Raw genomic sequence first — 17,872 nt, 5'->3', positions numbered from 1 at the left:
CCAGTTAGGATTCAAGTGGATATGCAAAACAGGTTTTTCTCCTGCAGACAGCACTAGGAGGGGCCTTCAAGGTGCTGGTGGGCAGGGGAAGCCCTCCAGGCGGAGGAAGGGACAGAGGGAGATGGATGCTGTGGAGGGCAAGAGAGGAGGAGCAGTGGGGAGAAGGCGGGCCAGGGAGCCCCCTCAGGAGGAGGACACTTGAGCCTAGAGGTGGGCTCCCATCCCCACCTCCACCCCAAGAGGGCTGAGAGCTTGAGGGAAAGTCAAAGCCAAGGAAGGAAGGGCACTCGGTGTCATTGGAGCATTTACCTCTGGAGGACTTGCGGCGTGGAGAGTCCCCTTTCTGGAGCTTGCTAGAATGGGAAGGACAGATGTGTGGGTAAGTGCCGCTCCCTCCTTCAAGAGCTGCCCCCACCCACGCCAGCATTGAGTGGGCAGGCTACCACAGGCTCTGGCCCAGCACAGGGACTTGGCCATGCTTGCCTGCAGGGCTAGACCTTCCAAGGAGCGAGCAAGCAAGGTGCAGCCCCCAACCCGCTGCCTCTGCGTGGAGAGCCTTCTCTGCCTGAAAAGGTCCTAATCATCCTCCAGGAGCCAGCTCTAGGGTCACTGCCCCTGTGAGACTTTCCCCCTGCCCTGCCACCTCCCAATCCCCTCCAAGCAGAGGTGGGTCCTTGTTCTTTGGTGCCCCTAGCACTTTTGATAAGCATTTGTTACACTCTCCTGTCATTTATTCCCTTGTCTCCATCTCCCCATTAGAACACAAAGACAGAAACTGGGTCTTACTTATCCCACTAATGCCAGGGTCTGGCACGTGGCAGGTGCTCAGGAAAGGGAGCAACTCTTGTGTGGCTGTGAATTAGCCAGTCAGAGACTCTTGGATTGGGTCCTGCCCTGTACCATGGGGCTGGCAATGCTTATTTCTTTCCATTGTCAGGGTCACTGAGGCCGGCTAGGGCCTGGCAGACCAAGGATAGACAGTGAATCACAGGAGGTCTGGCAGACCCCTTAGAGGGGCAGAGGTCAGGTATGGTGACTAACTGAGGAGGATGGTTAAGAATGTTTCCTAGTGAAGAAGTGGATCCTTAGTTTGGGGCAAACACCACCATTTGCCTTTCAGGCAAGCTGCACCAAGACCCCCCGGACCACAAGGAGAACCTATGTCCCTCATTGCAGCCACACAGCAAGCAGGGCAGCAAGGCACCACTTCTGGGTGCTCTTGGCTAATGAAGTTTTTGTACGAGGGGATGGTACTAGAGGCCCCTTTCTGGGCTATGTGCCTTTGCCAATTGTGGGATGCATGTGCCGAATCCCCCAGAGGCCTCTGTCCATTCCAGAGAGGCAGGGATCAGCTAGGGGCTTAGTTTGTGGCCAAGGTTAGAGCCAAGTCTATGATCAGTAAGGGGCTCAGACTGGGGTTAGGCTGGGAGTCAGTTCACTCTACATGCACAGGGATTGAAGCTCCATAGGAGGTCCCTCCAGCTGAGGTCAGCCACCCAGGTATGAGAGCCTCCTCATGGCCATGCTGCAGGCCCAAAGAGGAGGAATGTCACCCTTCCCGTGTCACTCACCCCCTGCACCCATGGGTGCTGCAGAACTTGGGCAGCGCTCAGTCTCTGCTTCGCATCTCGAACCAGGAGCTTGGAGATGAGGTCTTTGGCCTCACTGGAGATGTGTGCCCAGTCCTTGTCAGGAAACTCATACTTGCCTTCCTGGATGCTCTCAAACAGCTTGTTCTAGGTAAAGAAGATTCCTCCTGAGGCCACACTGGCCAGGGGATGGGCAGAATGTGCCTGTCATTGATCTGATCACCCTGTGTCCAATCGACCTCAGCTTAAGCTGCAGCTCATGGCTTGCATATGCCACAGAGCAGGGCCCCTTCCCAAACACCCCACTCTCCCCTGACTCCTCCAACCACACAGAAGGGCCCTGGTGGCTGGCATGGCTATTGAGGAACATCAACTAGAGAACAAAACCCACATTCCTCGGCCCTTCACTCAGGGCCTTCCACAAATGGGCTCCCAGCAACCTCTCAGATGTCATCTCTCCCCACCGTCAGCCTTTTACTCCACTATTCTTCCCTCGACACACGCAGCTGCTTCAAACCTCCATGTCTTCGCTTGTGCTGTTCCTCCTCTTGTATTTCTTGCCCCTTTTCCTCTGGGGCAAGACTCATCCTTTATGACTCAGCTCAGGGAAAATCTTCTCTAACCATCCTGCCCTGAACTCCTCGCTGGGCTGAGTACCTGATTAGCTTTACCCCACCTCGTGGCTGCCCTTGGACAGAAGAGGGAAGGTGCACTATAAACCGCATTCCAGATCAGGAACAATCCCCAAGTCCAAGCCTGCTTGGCATCCCACAGCCACGCTGACCCCCCAGTAGGCCCTATGCAGCGGGTCCTGAGGCTGTGCTCACCTGGCACACACTGCAGACCTCTCCCCGGTCCCAGCCACAGTCGGCCCCACAGTGACCTACAAAGGGTGGGTAGCCACTCAGCATGATGTAGAGGACCACGCCCAGGCTCCAGAGATCACAGCGCTTGTCGTAGAATGTGGCCTCGTCCGTGAAGACCTCTACCACCTCGGGGGCCATGTACTCTGCAGAGCCACACTGTGGAAACCAGGGTTGGGGTGGGGAAAGGGCAGAGGAGGGAGAAGTTTAGTCACAGGGAGAGGGGATGGCAAAGACTGGAATGTAATGGGACTTGAGGAAAAGGATGGAGTTGCAGAGCAAGAAGCTGTCAGGAAAGCCAGCTAGAGAGCTCGCCTGATGCCACCAAGGCACTGAGAGAAGCGGGGCCACCTAAACATTTGTCCTGTCATTCCCCAGGACCCATGTGACCATCCAGGTCACCTTATCTTTTCAGGTCCTTCTCCAGTAGGCAGAGACCCTTGGTCAAGAAGCTCCAGGGAAAGCCCTGCCTCAGTGCTCTGTAAACAGCCAGTTTATGTACATGTACTTCCATGTAACAGGAGCACGGCTCAGGGAGGGAGATCTGTGGAGATCTGACTCCATAAAGCGAGGATTTCTTAAAGTGAAGTCCTGCCAAGCTTCCCTGCTAGCTTAGAGCAAGGAAGTGGAAGAATTTAGAATGAAGAGACCATCAAAGCCAGGCGAGCTCTTAGAGCAAAACCAATCTCCCAGCTTCTCCCATTTACAGATGGGAGAACTAAGGACTAGACTGGGACAGGGATCTGCTCAAGCACGTCAGCGGCAAACACAGGACAACAATCCAGGCTTCCTTCCTCCCATCCTTGCATAGAAAACTGCTGATAAAAACAAAACTTCTTCTTGCTCCCCTCTTCATTATTTCAGGCTCACCAAGAGACAACCTCCCCCTACAACACAGACACACAAACTAATTTGATGGGAAGATGGTAAGTGGAGAAACAACATTTTCTGTGTTATTGGCAATTAGAGTTAATGACTTTGAGAACAAGGTAGATCAGTGTCGTAGAAGCTAATACAGAAACATTTCTAATAATGTTGCTCAGAATAAGACAAGGGCATGTTTAAATGCATGCCTTAAAAGAAGGTTATTAGAAAAATTCACTTTTGAAGCATGCAAATCTCAAAAGAATCAAAATAAGTATATTCAGTATGTGCAAGAGGTATCTTAGGAAGACGCAGCTCCCAGCAGCACCATCTGGGCATGAAATGTGAAGTGAGAGAAGCAACAGGATAACTTAGCCAGCGATCCTCTGTGCAGAGAGCCCGCATCCTCTCAGTTCCGGCCCGAGAGAGACCACACTCCCTATCCTCTGTCACAAGGTGGATGCGCTATGACCCAGGCAGTGGGAATGGGACTCTCAGAGCTCTCCACATGGTCATATGCAAAAGGGCTATCCTGGGAGTAGTGTCTGTCTTTACCTGGGTCAAGAGTCAGGGCTCAGCCTGTTCTTATACAAACAATTTGTCTCATCAATGGTAGAGGACCCACCCCAAACTAAAAGCTCTAATGTCAGTTTCATTAGCAACTAAGCACTGGGGTGAGGGGTGGGGGAGGTTATCAACACAAAGCAGTGAGGCAAATGACAACTCAGGCAGGAAGTGGTGTCGGTACGCTCGGTTTTCCTTCCTCAGCCCTCTGTTCTGGACTCCAGAGCTTTGGGTCAGGGGCACACCAAACGTACAGGAGCTCAGACTGAGGTGGCCCAGGGTGCCCAGCCAAACATACCGGAGTGGTCAGCTCTGGTGTGGTTATAGGGGTGCAGGAGTTGTTCAATTTCACCCCACTGCCCAAGTCAAAGTCACAGATTTTCACTGGAGACACCTGAAAAGGAAAGCAGAAACCAAAGGTCACAAATATAAGAACCCAAAGGACACAAGGAGCCCAACATGACTCTATGGGTGCACAGCTGCGTGGCTGCCACACTGAAGCCCAGCTTTATCTGTCAGGTCATGTTTACTCTCCTTGGGTTAACTAGAAATCACCTGAGGAATTATCCTAAGGTGTCGCCTTCCCCATGCTCTCTCCTTGTTTCCTGACTAAGAGAAAATGTGTGCATTACCTGGTGTCAGACTGTTGTGAACTTAGTATAAAACAAGTAGTAAACCTATGGAACCCTTGCTGACAAACGATGGTGTAGGTTGCACCACAGAGGTTAGAGAAGTTAGTATGCATTCCTGAAAGACTCTTTGCAGCCCATTCAGCGGAGGGCAAAGGAGTTTTGAGTAAAACCCTTGACCGCCTCAGGTGGCTGAGTGTGACCAACCTGTCTTTGTTTGCTTGGGACTTTGTCAATTTAAGCACCGAAAATCCTGTGTTCTGGGAAACCCCTCAGGCCTGAGCAAACTGGGATGGTTGGTCACTCTAGGCAGCATCAACATAGCAGCCAAGCCCACCAGAAGTGGATGCTGCACCTGAGACCACAGACAGCACACGTCACCTCTGGAGCAACCAGGAGGGCAGTTTGTGTGCATACATGAGGACGGCCTGTGTGGTGGGAGCAGCACAGAGGGCGAGTCAAAAAGGCTGGCTCCGAGAGTCCCAGCTCAGCCATTTCTCTGCTGGGGAAGCCTGGACAAGTCTCTCAACTTCTCTTTTCTTTCTTTCCTTCCTCCCTCTCTCTCTCCCTTTCCTCTCTCTTACATTCTTTCTTCTTTTCTTTTTCACTTAGCCTCTCTTTTTTCATTGTGGTAAAATATATATAACATAAAATATACTATTTTAACCATTTTTAAGTGTACAATTCAGTGGCATTACATTTACACTATCGTGCAACCATTAGCAGTATGTTTCCAAAACTGTTCCATCATCCCAAACAGAAACTCTGAACTCACTGAGCAATAACTCCCTATTACCCAACTCCTCAGCCCCAGTAACATCAACCTACTTTCCATCTCTATGAATTTGCCTATTCTAGATATTTCATTTAAGTGGCCTCACACAATATTTGTCCTTTTGTGTCTGGCTTATTTCACTTAGCATACCGTTTCTAAGGTCCATCCATGACATAGCATGTATCAGAATTCCATTCTGTTTTATGGCCGAACAATATTCCATTGTATGTATATACCACATTTTGTTTATCCATTTATCTGCTGATGGACACTTGGGTTGTTTCCAGCTTTTGCTGATTGTGAATAATGCTGCAATAAATATTGGTGTTCAAGTTCAAGTCTCTGTCTTCAATTCTTTTGGGTATATACATAGGTGTGGAACTGCTGAGAGGTATGGTAATTCTATGTTTAGCTTTTTGAGGAACTGCCACCCTGTTTTCCACAGTGGCTGTGCCATTTGACATTCCTACCAGCAATGTACAAGGGTTCTAATTTCTCCACATCCTCATCAACACTTGTTATTTTCCGTTTAGTTTTTTATAACCATCCCAGAAGGTGTGAAGTGGTATCTCATTGTGGTTTTGATTTGCATTTCCCTAATGACTAAGCATGTTGAGCATCTTTTCATGTGCTTACTGGCCATTTTTATACCTTCTTTGGAGAAATGTCTATTCAAGTCCTTTGCCCATTTTTTAACTGGGTTTCTTTTTGCTGTTGAGTTTTAGAAGTTCTTTATATATTTTGGATATTAAACCCTTATCAGATATATGATTTGCAAATATTTTCTTCCATTCTATGAGTTGTCTTCTCACTTTCTTGATAATGTCTTTTGACATTCAGGTTCTCTTTTTTTTTTTTTTTAAAGAATATGAAGAGATTCTTTTTTTTTTTAAGATTTAAAAAAAAATTTTTTTTTCCTTTTTCTCCCCAAAGCCCCCTGGTACATAGTTGTATATTCTTCGTTGTGGGTCCTTCTAGTTGTGGCATGTGGGACGCTGCCTCAGCGTGGTTTGATGAGCAGTGCCATGTCTGCGCCCAGGATTCGAACCAATGAAACACTGGGCCGCCTGCAGTGGAGTGCACGAACTTAACCACTCAGCCACGGGGCCAGCCCCACATTCAGCTTCTCTTAATTTTAGTTTTTCAACCATAAAAAGGAGGCAACCAATCTGTGCCATGAAGATCACATGACACAAAGGACATGAAAGTAAATTGTAAACCAGAGGCAGTATAACAGAGTAGTTCAGAGCGCCATGGAGTTCTGGGGTCAGACGCCTTGGTTTCAATCTATACCACATATCAACTGAGTGACTTTGGGCAAGTTTCTTAATCTAAGCTTCAGTTTCCTCATCCATAAGATGAAGATAATAATAGTATCTACCTCGTGAGATTTTATAAACGCTCGATAAAGTAAGTTCCTGGCACAATTCAAGCACTCAAGAAATGTGACCTATAATTATGACAATGATAAATTATAAAGTTTTATGCCAGATAGGAAATCACAAGATCTTATTTGAGCTAATACATTACTATTCCCAACAAAACAGTTGTATGTAGCAGGCTGAGTCATAAAATTCACTCACAGCCATTCCTAATTTAAGAGCTATCCCTTAATTCAGAGCAAGATGTGTGTTCATGCAAACGTGCACATATACACACACAGCTATCAAACCACCAGGGCCTAAATCCCTTCCAATAAACACAGAATTTGTGAAATTTATAATGCTTATGGAAATACAAACACTTCCATTTACTAACAGATTGAGTTAAGATACAGTTTAAAATAGGTTGCATTTGTTCAACATCAAGTATAAATGTTTTCTTTTTAATAAGCACCTTTGGAAATAAAAATGGAAACAGAGACCCTTTTCAAGAACTTGCTTTCTAATTATTACCTCTAGTGGTGGATACCAGCTGGCATATATGCCATAACAGAAACATCACTTATGGGCAGAGATTTGCTTCCTATAAGACTGAGTTGTTGTTTATGACGCACGTCAACTGTTCTAAAGGTAGTGCACTAGAAAACACTGATTTTGTGCAGGTCTCATATTTTACAAACTCTCAGGCTGAATCCAATCACACTGCTGATAAAGAGCAAAGAAGGGACAAGGATTAAGCTACTTGGATTATAGAAACACTCCACATCAGGTATAACATTCTCACGCGTCCATAATAATCAGTTCAAGTTGGTACCTGAGGTGGAGAGAACTGCTAACGACCTATATTGCAAGCAAGGGTGGCTTCCTGGCATCAGTGTCAACTGTGACATCCCAAGTCAGGCCCTAAGTACCTTTTCTGGAGATTCACACAATATATTTTCTGGCTTCAGATCACGGTGAGCAATGCCTGAAATGACAGAGCAAAGAAATGGTTGCCGTATGCACATAATTATCAAACGTTCCACACACAATTAATTTTTTCCAAATGCTGTTGTTCGCAGATTAATTCCCAATTATGGTACATTAAAAAATCAACGAGCTGCAGGAGGCAGAAGTAACCAGAGACACAAACCAAAAGCCCAGTTGACTCTGCAAGTTCTTTTGAAGCAGAAGCTTTAGAAGTCCAGCAGGGATATGAAGGGCTAAATGAATCCAAGCCAGCCTACCTCTCAGCTCTGCAGTGACGACCAAGAAGAAGCCTAAGACGAGGCAGAGCAAAGAGCTCTGCAGAGCACCATGCTTGGAACAGCAATGCAGAAATAATTAGTGCCTTGTTTAAGAGCATCTCAGGGGGCCGAGACTGCTCTACCTCATTTCTTCTTGTGGGGCCGATTGAAAAAAAAAAAGCTTCCTTCAGTGGGACTCCCTGAATGTTCAAAGGATCAAGTGTTAACAAATCTCCCAAAGCATGTCCAATTCCCTTCTCACCTGCTCTGCATAGTCTGAGACAGTCCCGCCAGAAGCACAGCAAGGACCGCTTTGGCCTCAGGGTTCTGTCCTTAAGAAAAGCCTCCCCTGCATTTTGGCCAGACCTCCTGAAGGAGACTGCGGACAGCAGCTTACCCCATGAGGGGCTGAACGCTGCTGACCTGGCCAAGAAGGGACCTGGAGGAAGACCTTCTAGCCAAAGATAGGGACAAAGCAGCAGCTCACAGGGCCATGGTGTCCTAGTGGCAGACACAGAAACCTCCCATTCCTCTTTCCTCCCGCAGAATGTGTGGCGCAGAGACAGGAGGGCTGGAAGGTCGAGTAAAAACCGCACAGCTACTGCTCGGAAGTACTGGGCAGCAGCAGAAGTACCCTGTTCGTGGGGTCACAGGGAAAGCAGAACCAGCCTTCCTAAAACTCCCCTGTGCCCAACTTCTCAGGCAGCCCAATGGTGGCACTTCACTAGAGAGGAAAAACCTGAGCTCCAGCAGGCTCAGTAACTTCATCAGCCGCCTAATTGAATGAGAACCCAGAGCAACTCAGTCCAGGCTGCACAAATTGAGTCGGGCTACAGCCCGCCACACTAAAAGTGAAAGATATTTTCTATTACAGCAAGTGTTCCCACAGAAGGATCATGAGCCACACATGGAGCCCTGCTCTCCAAATAGGTGCCCGTGGCCCGGTCGTCCCCCAGCCTGAGAACTGAGAGCCCTGCTGTAATAATGGGTCTGCCTCTGTGAGCGCACCAGCCATCGAGCCGCTCCCGTTCATTTCCCAGAGGCTAAGCGGCAGTGTGTCCAGTATTTAAAAGTATGGAACTTGTTTCAGGGCTGACCCATTCTTGCCCAATTCATCTTCCCAGCATGAAGTTATTTAGAAAACAGCCAAGTTCGGCTGGAAATCGTTTTTCATACCCTCCAACTTCTAGTCACATGGGCAGCTGGCCAGCTAGATGTTAACAAGCACTTCAGAACTCCTAAGACACCACCAGCCTTTGTTCCCTTTAGTGCATTCTTGTAAAAAATAAATAAATAAATAAAAAATAAAAAATAAAACCGCCTTTACCCCCCTCCAAGGTATGGATCTTGTAAAAAGTGTGACCCAGTTTTGCAATCTACAGAGGCAGCTTGGGGAGCCGTTGTAAATCTTTGTCAAACAGGTGTTACCTACATGCATCCCGGCTTTCAGAAACAGAACTACTGCTATTCATCATGCTATGGAAAGCAGAGACACCCCTTCTAGGAATTTTCATCCCACGTGTAAGTCAGGCCCCCAACATGGGTACATCAGGAGATGTCTCTTCAGCCACTGGAGGAAACGAGGTGGAATCAACACACCTGAACTTCCCGCACACACGCCGCACCAGGCTGCACTGTGTTGCCGGCACAACGTGGGATCCGTGATTGGCATGCCTACAATTGGTCCTGAGCACGCACAACCGATGTGGCAGTGTCCACAAAAATGAAGGGAGCAGAGCTAAGTCACAAATTATTCACTCCACCCCCACCAGGCAGAATTCTTTACTTTAAGGGAATTAATATTAGGATAAAAAATACTTTCTGCCTAGTGAGGGATAAGGGTGGAGGAAATAACATTTTTGAAGAAACACTGTGTGCCAGGCACTATGCTCCAACTATGTTTTACATATACAATATACATAAGATACACACAATTATGTAAGTGAGTTTATATAAAAGGCTTAGAACAGTGTCTAACACATAAGTGTTAAGTGTTAATACTGTTGATGAGATTATTATTATCATCTCTCTTAATTCTCACCATAGCTCTGCGAAGTAGGCATTATTACTGAGAGAGCACATAGCTGGTAAAAAGGTGAAGCCAGAATTCATTTTTTTCCATGGCACTGCTGTCAGGCAAATTTAAAAAATGTATGTAATAGTCAAACATATTTATGGAAATGCAAAAATGTTTAATTTGCAAAAAGATTTAATATACTACAAACATTCTTAAATAACCAGTCCTAGATCAAAGACTGTAAAGCAAAGTGTAATTGAAACAATAGCAACATGCTATTTACCGTCATGATGTTCAACAGATATCTCAAATGTACGATGTTAGTAGAAAAATGCATTTTCCATTTATCATGAGCAAGATATAAAACTTCATACGTACCATCATGCAAATTTTGAAAAGAGAGATACAGGTGATATATTTTAAAAGACTAGGTTGAATAACACTCAAAGTGTTATTCGAAATACGAAAAGTCGTATTATGCGTAAGTTTTACTTTCTTCATTAGGAAAGACTATCCACATCCACACACTCACACACATCTGTTCAACATGACATTTATTCTTTTTCCTCCCTGCTATTTTTCTTGTATCCCCAGCCTGCTTAATAGCTCCACCTGTACCCACCGTCCACACCAGAAGCCCAGGAGCCATCCTGGCCTGCCCCCTCACCCTCAGCAGCTGCACCTGCTCCTGGCCCAGCCCTCTGCCTGGCCTGCTCCTCTCCCTTGGTCCCCAGAGGCTGGCCAGCTCAACCCACCTGCCAAGGCAAAGGCTTGGCTCACCTTTGGTGTGCAGGAAGTCAAGTGCAGCAGCAACATTCCGCACCACTCGGCTGGCATCTCGCTCATTGAAGTGCTTCCGCTTCTGGATGTGGGCCAGGATGGAGCCTGGGGAGCAGAGGGCACACAGAGGAATGCCTTTCAGGCTCTGCTCTGCTAAGTATAACTTCTCAGAGGACAAGTTTTCACAAGTTTGGGGTGGTGACAGAAGCTTCTTCATTACTAAATGTCTAGCAAGTGTGGTACCTAGCGCAGAGGCGGTACCAGCACAAGACTGGACTAAACAGAACTAGATTGCCGTCTTCTGTACCTAACCATGATGAGCACACAAGGGAGAGAGAACAACTATTTAAACGAGCAAAAAATACTAATGTCATGGGGCAGATTTGGCTTCTGAAATCAAAAAGAACTAAAAGTGAATCCACACAGGGCTGGGGCCCTGTCTGCAGGAACTTTCTCTCCTCTACATCTGATCCCAGACCCAAACAAGAGCACGAGACTTCCCGTGGAAATACCACACCCTCATCGAGATGGAAAGGTCTAGAAAAAGGAAAAAACTGCTTTTTCCCTTGAACTTTCTCATTTATTATTATTATTATAATTTTATTGGCAATGGCTAACATTTATTGAGTAGTTACTATGTGCCAAGCACTATGTAATACTCTTTAAATAGATTCTCTTATCCTCATTGCAACTGTACAAAATGTACAAAATATAGTTATCTCATCTCCATTTTTTAGATGGGGAACCTGAAGCCAAGGATGGTTAAGCAACATGCTCAAGATCACACACCAGTAAGTGTGTGTGGACTTAAGCCCAGTAAGTCTGGCTTCAGAGCCTGTGCAGGCTTCCCCTCAGCAGGACTTGTGGTCTGACTGCTAGGGGGCTGGGTTGCCCTGAGCCAAATGCACTCTCTTTACTTACTGGGTTTGGCCTCGGTAGAGCTGTACTCTAAGTGATATGGTCACTGACGACCCCAGCTGCATCCAGCATTCAGACATGCAATTCACAGTCCTAGCGTTGCTGGGTGCAGCGGGGACAGGCAGGGGCATAAACGTGCAGCTGGGTCTATGCTCACTACTGGAAGCTAGTATTTCTGGGCTGAAGGTGTCATCTCTGTGTCCTAAAAATGGCACGTTTACTTATTTACCTCTGGTTTTGGGCATGGGGAGGGGATGAAAGATCTTTTATTTGCCAGATTAAACAATCAAAGGATCTCAACATGCTAGGGAACATTCTGAGAAAACTGGCTCCTGGCTAGGTCTCAGGCTTGCTCTACTGCAGTGGGTCTCTTGTTTCCAAATTTATTAAAAGGGAAGGAGGAAAGAATTATTCTACATACTTCCAAGCTAGCCCTTAGCATACCTGTTTTATTAATATTAACAGCTGACATTTATTGAACCCTTAGTGCCTACTGGGCACTATGCTAAGCATCTCATATGAATTATCTCATTTAATCTTCACAGTGTCCCAAGGAGGTAGGTGCTGTCATTATCCCTGTTTTACAGATAAGAATACTATTTGGAAAAGTTAAGTGACTTGCCCAAGGTCACAAAGCTAGTAAGTGATGGAGCTAGACTTCAACTTAGCTTTGTTGGTTTCTAAAACACACTCCCTTAACCACCAAGCTCCTCTGTGTAGTCATCCACTCAGTTCCGACATCCTCCCTAACCTTCACCTTGCAAATGTGTCCTAGGGTTGGGTGAGTCATGGCTAGGGAAAGGGCTTCTCTATCCCCTTCTCTATGTCCGAAAAGCCACTTGAATATACATCCCAGTGATTATGTGTGGGAGTGATGGCAGGAGTGGTAAATGGTCAAGAATGGCATCTTTCTACCAGCAGGATGGCACATTCTCAGGCCTCCTCTCTATCTGGGTCTGTGTCCTAAACAATGGAACCCTCCTCTCCCTCAGTGAGCTTTTCTGGGCTTCACAGTGTATGCAAGAGTTTCCACCCCATAATTAATTTAGTTAAATAGTGAATGTGTCAAAACAATGGATTGATAAATTGATGACGAAATGTATCTATATTTGAGTCCTATTATAATGAGGAGGCATTTCTAGAATGCCCACACAGGTGACATTCTAAGCTCTGCAAAATGCTAATTATCATCCTTCCCTCCGGCCTCCCTTCTCCCAAATCAAGGGCAGTTTTAAGTCCTTCATCCTTTTTATTAGCTTGACTCATTTTAGAAGTCTCTGGGATTCATGATGGATGATCACCACTCTGAGTCTTAATCAGAAGTCCAAACACATACTCAACAGTAAGTACCTCCTTGCAATTTCTCAAAGACCAAGTAAAACCTTGTGTCATCTTCAAAGAACTCAATCAGCTCCAAAATGTTCCTTAAATAGGAAAAAATAGGAGGAAAGGGAAAAAAAAAAGGGGAAATGGTATTATATATTAAAGCCCACTTACAAATATTAAATGAAAAAATATACAATGCCCTGTAGCAAGACAGAAATCAACTTCAAATCAGAATGCTTATTAAAGACTCATGTTTGAGAAGTAGCCAATGGTGTTAGCAAGATTCAGGTCACCTTATCTTTCCATAATGTTTAGTCTCTGGTGTTTTCACCAAGTCTACGCTGTCAAACCCCAATCCTAAAACCCACTAGGTAGAGTTATAAAAAAGTCCCAGTCACATTAAACTGAATAAAATCTGCAGCCGACTGGAAGCAATTGCGGCTAATAACACTGAATAGTAGGTGTGTGTCCTGGAGGCAAGCAGCAAATAATTACTTGCCCTCCCTCTTGCCCATAAATCACGGGGCAGTATTTACATTGCCTGGAGAAAATGGAAACATCTGTCAAATAGACTTGGGGCCTAACGTGGGCACCGCCAGACCCTAACTGCTAAGCGCTGCTTAATGAAACGGCCACGTTCCCGCCGCCATAGCACTTGTGGCCTTCCCCGGTGAGCACTCTCTGTCTGCCTGAGCATTACTGTGCTCTGCCAACAAGGTCGCCTTGTAACTCAGTAGGGAAGCCACCAGCCTGGATATCGGAGGCGTTGGCGGCTTTTTTTCTTTTAAAGAACGAAATAAACCAAGTAGAGTCTCTAATGCTGAACTCAGAAGCTGCAGGGCTGAAAATAAAAATCTGTCCCTCATAAAAAAATGCCGGCCACTTTGGGAGAGACCAGGCTTTCACTAGTGTGAAGGCATCCAAATAAGACGGCCAAAATGGCCTAATTTGAAAGAAGATTGTAGAGGCAGCGCCTGGAGTTAAATCAGCAGCAGCCCCCATCCTCCAGGCTTAATGACAAAGCCATCAATACCAGCCCACTGGCTCCCTGCCGACCCTGCCATGGAGGGAGAGGGGGAAGCGGAGTCTTAGAGGTGACCCTGATTTAAAGCCACAGTGGGACAGCCACTCATTTGGAGCTGGAGGTGAGCAGACTAAGATGGGGCTGGAGACTACCTTGGCCCAGTAATCAAGCAGAGTGTTAGAGCAGGTTTCAGGACCCTCAGTAGTAGCTGCACATATGTAAATAAGCTAGGATCAGAAAGCAGCAAATATTCTGAATGGTCCTCGTCATCCTCATCTATGAAGTAAAGCAGGTCCCTAAAGATTTCCACTAGGCAACACTCACTCAGCCTAGTTTCCACAGGCCCTTGAAATAAAGAGAACTCCATTTTTTCCCAATGAGCCACTGATTCAAATTGTTCACTCTTCTAACTTGCCTGAATTGCTGATATTTTTACAGTAATGGAAGATAGTTTCTTTGCTGCTGCTGCTTCTCCTCTCCCCCTTTTTCAAACATTGAAAGATGGAAGGAGTTATATGCAGTTACGGGGGAAGGAGTGGGAGCTAAATGCTGGGTCAGTGATGATAAGAAATAACCTCCTTTTCTGTGGCCAAGCATCCCCCCAGAGAAGCAGCAAGTAGCAGCCCTGTACTCACTTGTTTCCTTGACACTGATAGAGCGTCTCCACCTCTCGAAATACCCTACTCCGACTGTGCCCTGCTTGTTTTTCGATGATCTGTGGGAAGAATAAAATGTGTCACATACACCCCGCTGACCTCAGCAGAGGCCCCCTGGGAGAACGCAAGGCCAAATACAGCCCAAATCCAGTTTCAAGCACAAGTCTGGAGTAGGCCTTCGTGACAGGCACTGTGGCTCTGTCAGCAAAGCAATAGATTGGCCTAAGGGCTTTCCAGCCGGTCTGGGCCTGTTCCACTCTGCCAAGTACAACATCAAGAAAGCGTATGAGGCTGATGCCCCCCAGCTGCCCCCCAGCTGCCCAGGGGAGACTGAAGAGCCTGCAAGACAAAGAGCTACGTCTACCCATTCCGACCCAGAGGGCATCTCTTTCTGCCTCACGGGTAAGAATTCACAACCTCTACGGAAGGATCTTCTGGTGCTGGAGGAAGAGCCAGGGGATGAAGGACACAGTGGAGAGAGACTAAAGCTCCAGGGCCCAGCTCAGATGCCACCTCTGCACTTCTGAGAATTTACCCTTGGGCAGGCACTGTATTGAGTCATTTGGGTACACAGTCTGAGCTAACCCTTACAACACAATCCCAAAAGACAGGAAGAGGTAAAATATTTGCTCACAGCTCTGATAAGTGATAGGGCTGGAATTTCAGCCCAGAGTTGCCTCCAAAGCCCTTGCTATCCTGTACTTGCCTATGTCCTACAAGGCTTCTTTCAGGGAACCTATAGGCTTTGTCTCCCCTACGACACTGTGGGCTGCTCCCCCTCCCCACCTATACCTGGAGATGCTTGGCAAATACTGAGTGAAGGAATGGATGAGCCAACAGAGAAGCAGCTGGTTTACACAGGGCTGGGCTGACTCTGAACATCTCTACAGACCCATTCAGAGTCACAAACTGTTGCACGTAGAGCCTGCGGGCAAGTCTCCTGCAGAGCTGGCTCTGCCTTACAGCCCCACGTGTAGAGTGGGCAGCAGAGATGATGACATCCTGTTCCTTCATTCCAAGACTGCTGTGTAGAACACTTCAACCTTCTTCAACATGTTGTAGCACAAACATCCATGACAAAATGTAATTTTCCGAACAAGTCCACGTCTGTTAGTAAACCGCTGTGGACACATTTTCTGAGCAGTCAGAGAGGTGCAGTACTGGGCAAAGAAGCGACTCAACTTGTTTCTTTACCAAGAGTTTCAGATCAAACTCAGGAAGAACTTTCCAGCAGGCCAACTATCCAGCAATGGACAATTTTCTCTGAGGAGGTAATAGACCCCTGCTACAAGAGAAGGGGAGCAGAACAAGGACAACTATTTGAGGAGTTACAGAGGAAAATGAGGACCAGATTATCTTGAAATTCCACTCCAACCCCGAGACTCTAGGATTCACCAGTTGGATGCCTGTAGGGAAAGCCCTAATACAACCAAGAATTGTGGAGTCATGCTGGGAGAAGTAGCCCATCTCTAGGGAGCTTTCAAAGAACCAGAGAGACATGAGATGTGGGCAGAAACTAAAGCATCTCCAGGCCAGGGTCCAGTCCTTGCCCAAAATGCCAGCGGGCATGGAGGAAGGGCCAGGTTTTCCTCTTGTGATCCAACCTTGAAGAAATAGGTCTGTTACCCATAAATGTATTCAAACTTTTGAGAATCAATTTACATATGTAGTTTTTACCATATTTAGGCATATTTTAAAAAAATTACTTGCAATCTATACTGATCTGTTTCCAAAAAGGAATCGTGGTAGTGCTTTTGTTACCACACGAAGCAACACTCCAGCAAAAAGGAACACAGCTTAGCAGAAGTGTTCTCCTTTGGAAATCTACAGCTGGGACTATGGCCAGTTGGCTAAAGGAAGAAACATTTCCTTCAGGAGCCAGTTTGACTGGTTTGCCCACCTGAGGCGAGGCTGCACTCGGACCTGGGGGCTCAGGTGGATGATTTGAAATAAGCTTGACTTGCCTCCTTGGATTTAATAAGACCTTATTTCTAGGTCAATGGTTCTCAAACTTTGGTGGGTATCAGAATTACCTGGGGAGGTTGGTAAACATACAAAGACCCCCCCCTCCTCTATTAGGAGACCAGGGTCTCTGAGCGCTTTCTCAGCCCTCCAGGTGATTCCGACACATACGAAAGTTTAAATCTGCCCTACGTCAGGGCTTCTCAAGCTTTAGCAAGTGTCAGAACCACCTGGAGAGCTGGTTAAAACTCAGATTGCTGGGCCGATGCCTAGTTTCTGACTCAGTAGGTCTGGCGTAGGGCCAGATAATTTGTATTTCTAACAAGTTCCAGGCAATGCTGATGCTGCTGGTACAGGGACCACACTGTGAGAACCACTGCTCTCGATCCACCCCTTTGTCCATGGGGGAGTCGGCAAATGGAAGCACATAGGAGTGAAGTGAGCCGCTCCAAGGTCATGCAAGTAGAAGTCACCTCTCCTGCTCCAAAGCGGAGGGCTCAGTCCTCATTATCACGATACTGTACATCACTTGTACAGCATTTCATAATTTGTGAAGTGTTTCTACTTCTACCAGTTCCTTTTTATTTTCATCTTCATAACCACTCCACGAGACAGGAAGGGCAGGGATCATTATCTTCATTTGAGAGATGTGGGAACTGAGGCTCAAGGGGGTTCAGTGACTTGACCAAAGTCAAATAGCAGTAGTTTGTCAAAACAGAAATTCAGGTAGGCCTTCTAATTCCAAATCTGATTGTCTGCTCCCTGAAGCTAATTTCATTTGTCAGAATAATAAGACGCAGCTTACTATGAGCCAGGCATTGTTCTAAGCACTTTACACATGTTAACTTATTTAATCCTCAAAACAACACTATATAGGTTCTATGGTTACACCCATTTTACAGATGAGGAAACTGAAGGACAGAGAGGTTAAGTAACTTGACCAATGTTACACAGCAAATAAGTAGAGAAACCAAGATTTGAACCCAGAGACTATAGCTTCAGAGCTCCCATTCTTACTGAGCTACAGTATTGGGGAATATAAAATTTATTTGTTTTAGGACAAGCTGGGACTGACTATTTGCAAGGTAAAGCCTGGCATCCAGATAAGAAACTCACTTTGACAGCATACTCTTTGCCATTCTGCAGGCTCACGGCACCTTGAACTTTGGCATAGGCTCCCTCTCCAAGCAATTCAGAGGTCAGCTTGTACGTATCTAGAGGTGAAATGGATGAGAGGAATAACAAGGTGAGTCACCCCTTTGCAAGTTAAGGTGGAGAGAAGAGCTTCTGTGACTCA

At 46.4% G+C, this 17,872-nt stretch overlaps 1 protein-coding gene across 7 annotated transcripts in view; it reads right to left on the bottom strand.

Moving 5' to 3' along the window:
* The window catches only part of MKNK1 (MAPK interacting serine/threonine kinase 1), a 40,899-nt gene that overhangs the window by 2,402 nt on the left and 20,625 nt on the right, over window positions 1–17,872 (bottom strand). For 5 of the 7 annotated variants that reach the window (XM_044770717.2, XM_014827884.3, XM_070509999.1 and 2 more), the window contains 9 exons: window positions 17,692–17,789; window positions 14,593–14,672; window positions 12,958–13,031; window positions 10,690–10,794; window positions 7,578–7,633; window positions 4,179–4,274; window positions 2,417–2,611; window positions 1,572–1,736; window positions 310–353 (listed from right to left, as the gene is read on the bottom strand). In XM_044770717.2, coding sequence (XP_044626652.1) covers window positions 310–353; window positions 1,572–1,736; window positions 2,417–2,611; window positions 4,179–4,274; window positions 7,578–7,633; window positions 10,690–10,794; window positions 12,958–13,031; window positions 14,593–14,672; window positions 17,692–17,789 — 913 coding nt within the window. Of the gene's footprint in view, window positions 1–309; window positions 354–1,571; window positions 1,737–2,416; window positions 2,612–4,178; window positions 4,275–7,577; window positions 7,634–10,689; window positions 10,795–12,957; window positions 13,032–14,592; window positions 14,673–15,405; window positions 15,746–17,691; window positions 17,790–17,872 lie in introns of those variants that run through there. The other 2 variants (XM_044770716.2, XM_070510000.1) reach the window with 2 other exon arrangements.

Source organism: Equus asinus, chromosome 5 (assembly GCF_041296235.1).
Source record: "Equus asinus isolate D_3611 breed Donkey chromosome 5, EquAss-T2T_v2, whole genome shotgun sequence".
Classification (NCBI taxonomy): domain Eukaryota; kingdom Metazoa; phylum Chordata; class Mammalia; order Perissodactyla; family Equidae; genus Equus; species Equus asinus.
Note: the sequence above shows the minus strand (reverse complement) of the source record. Positions and strands in the feature narration are given on the sequence as shown.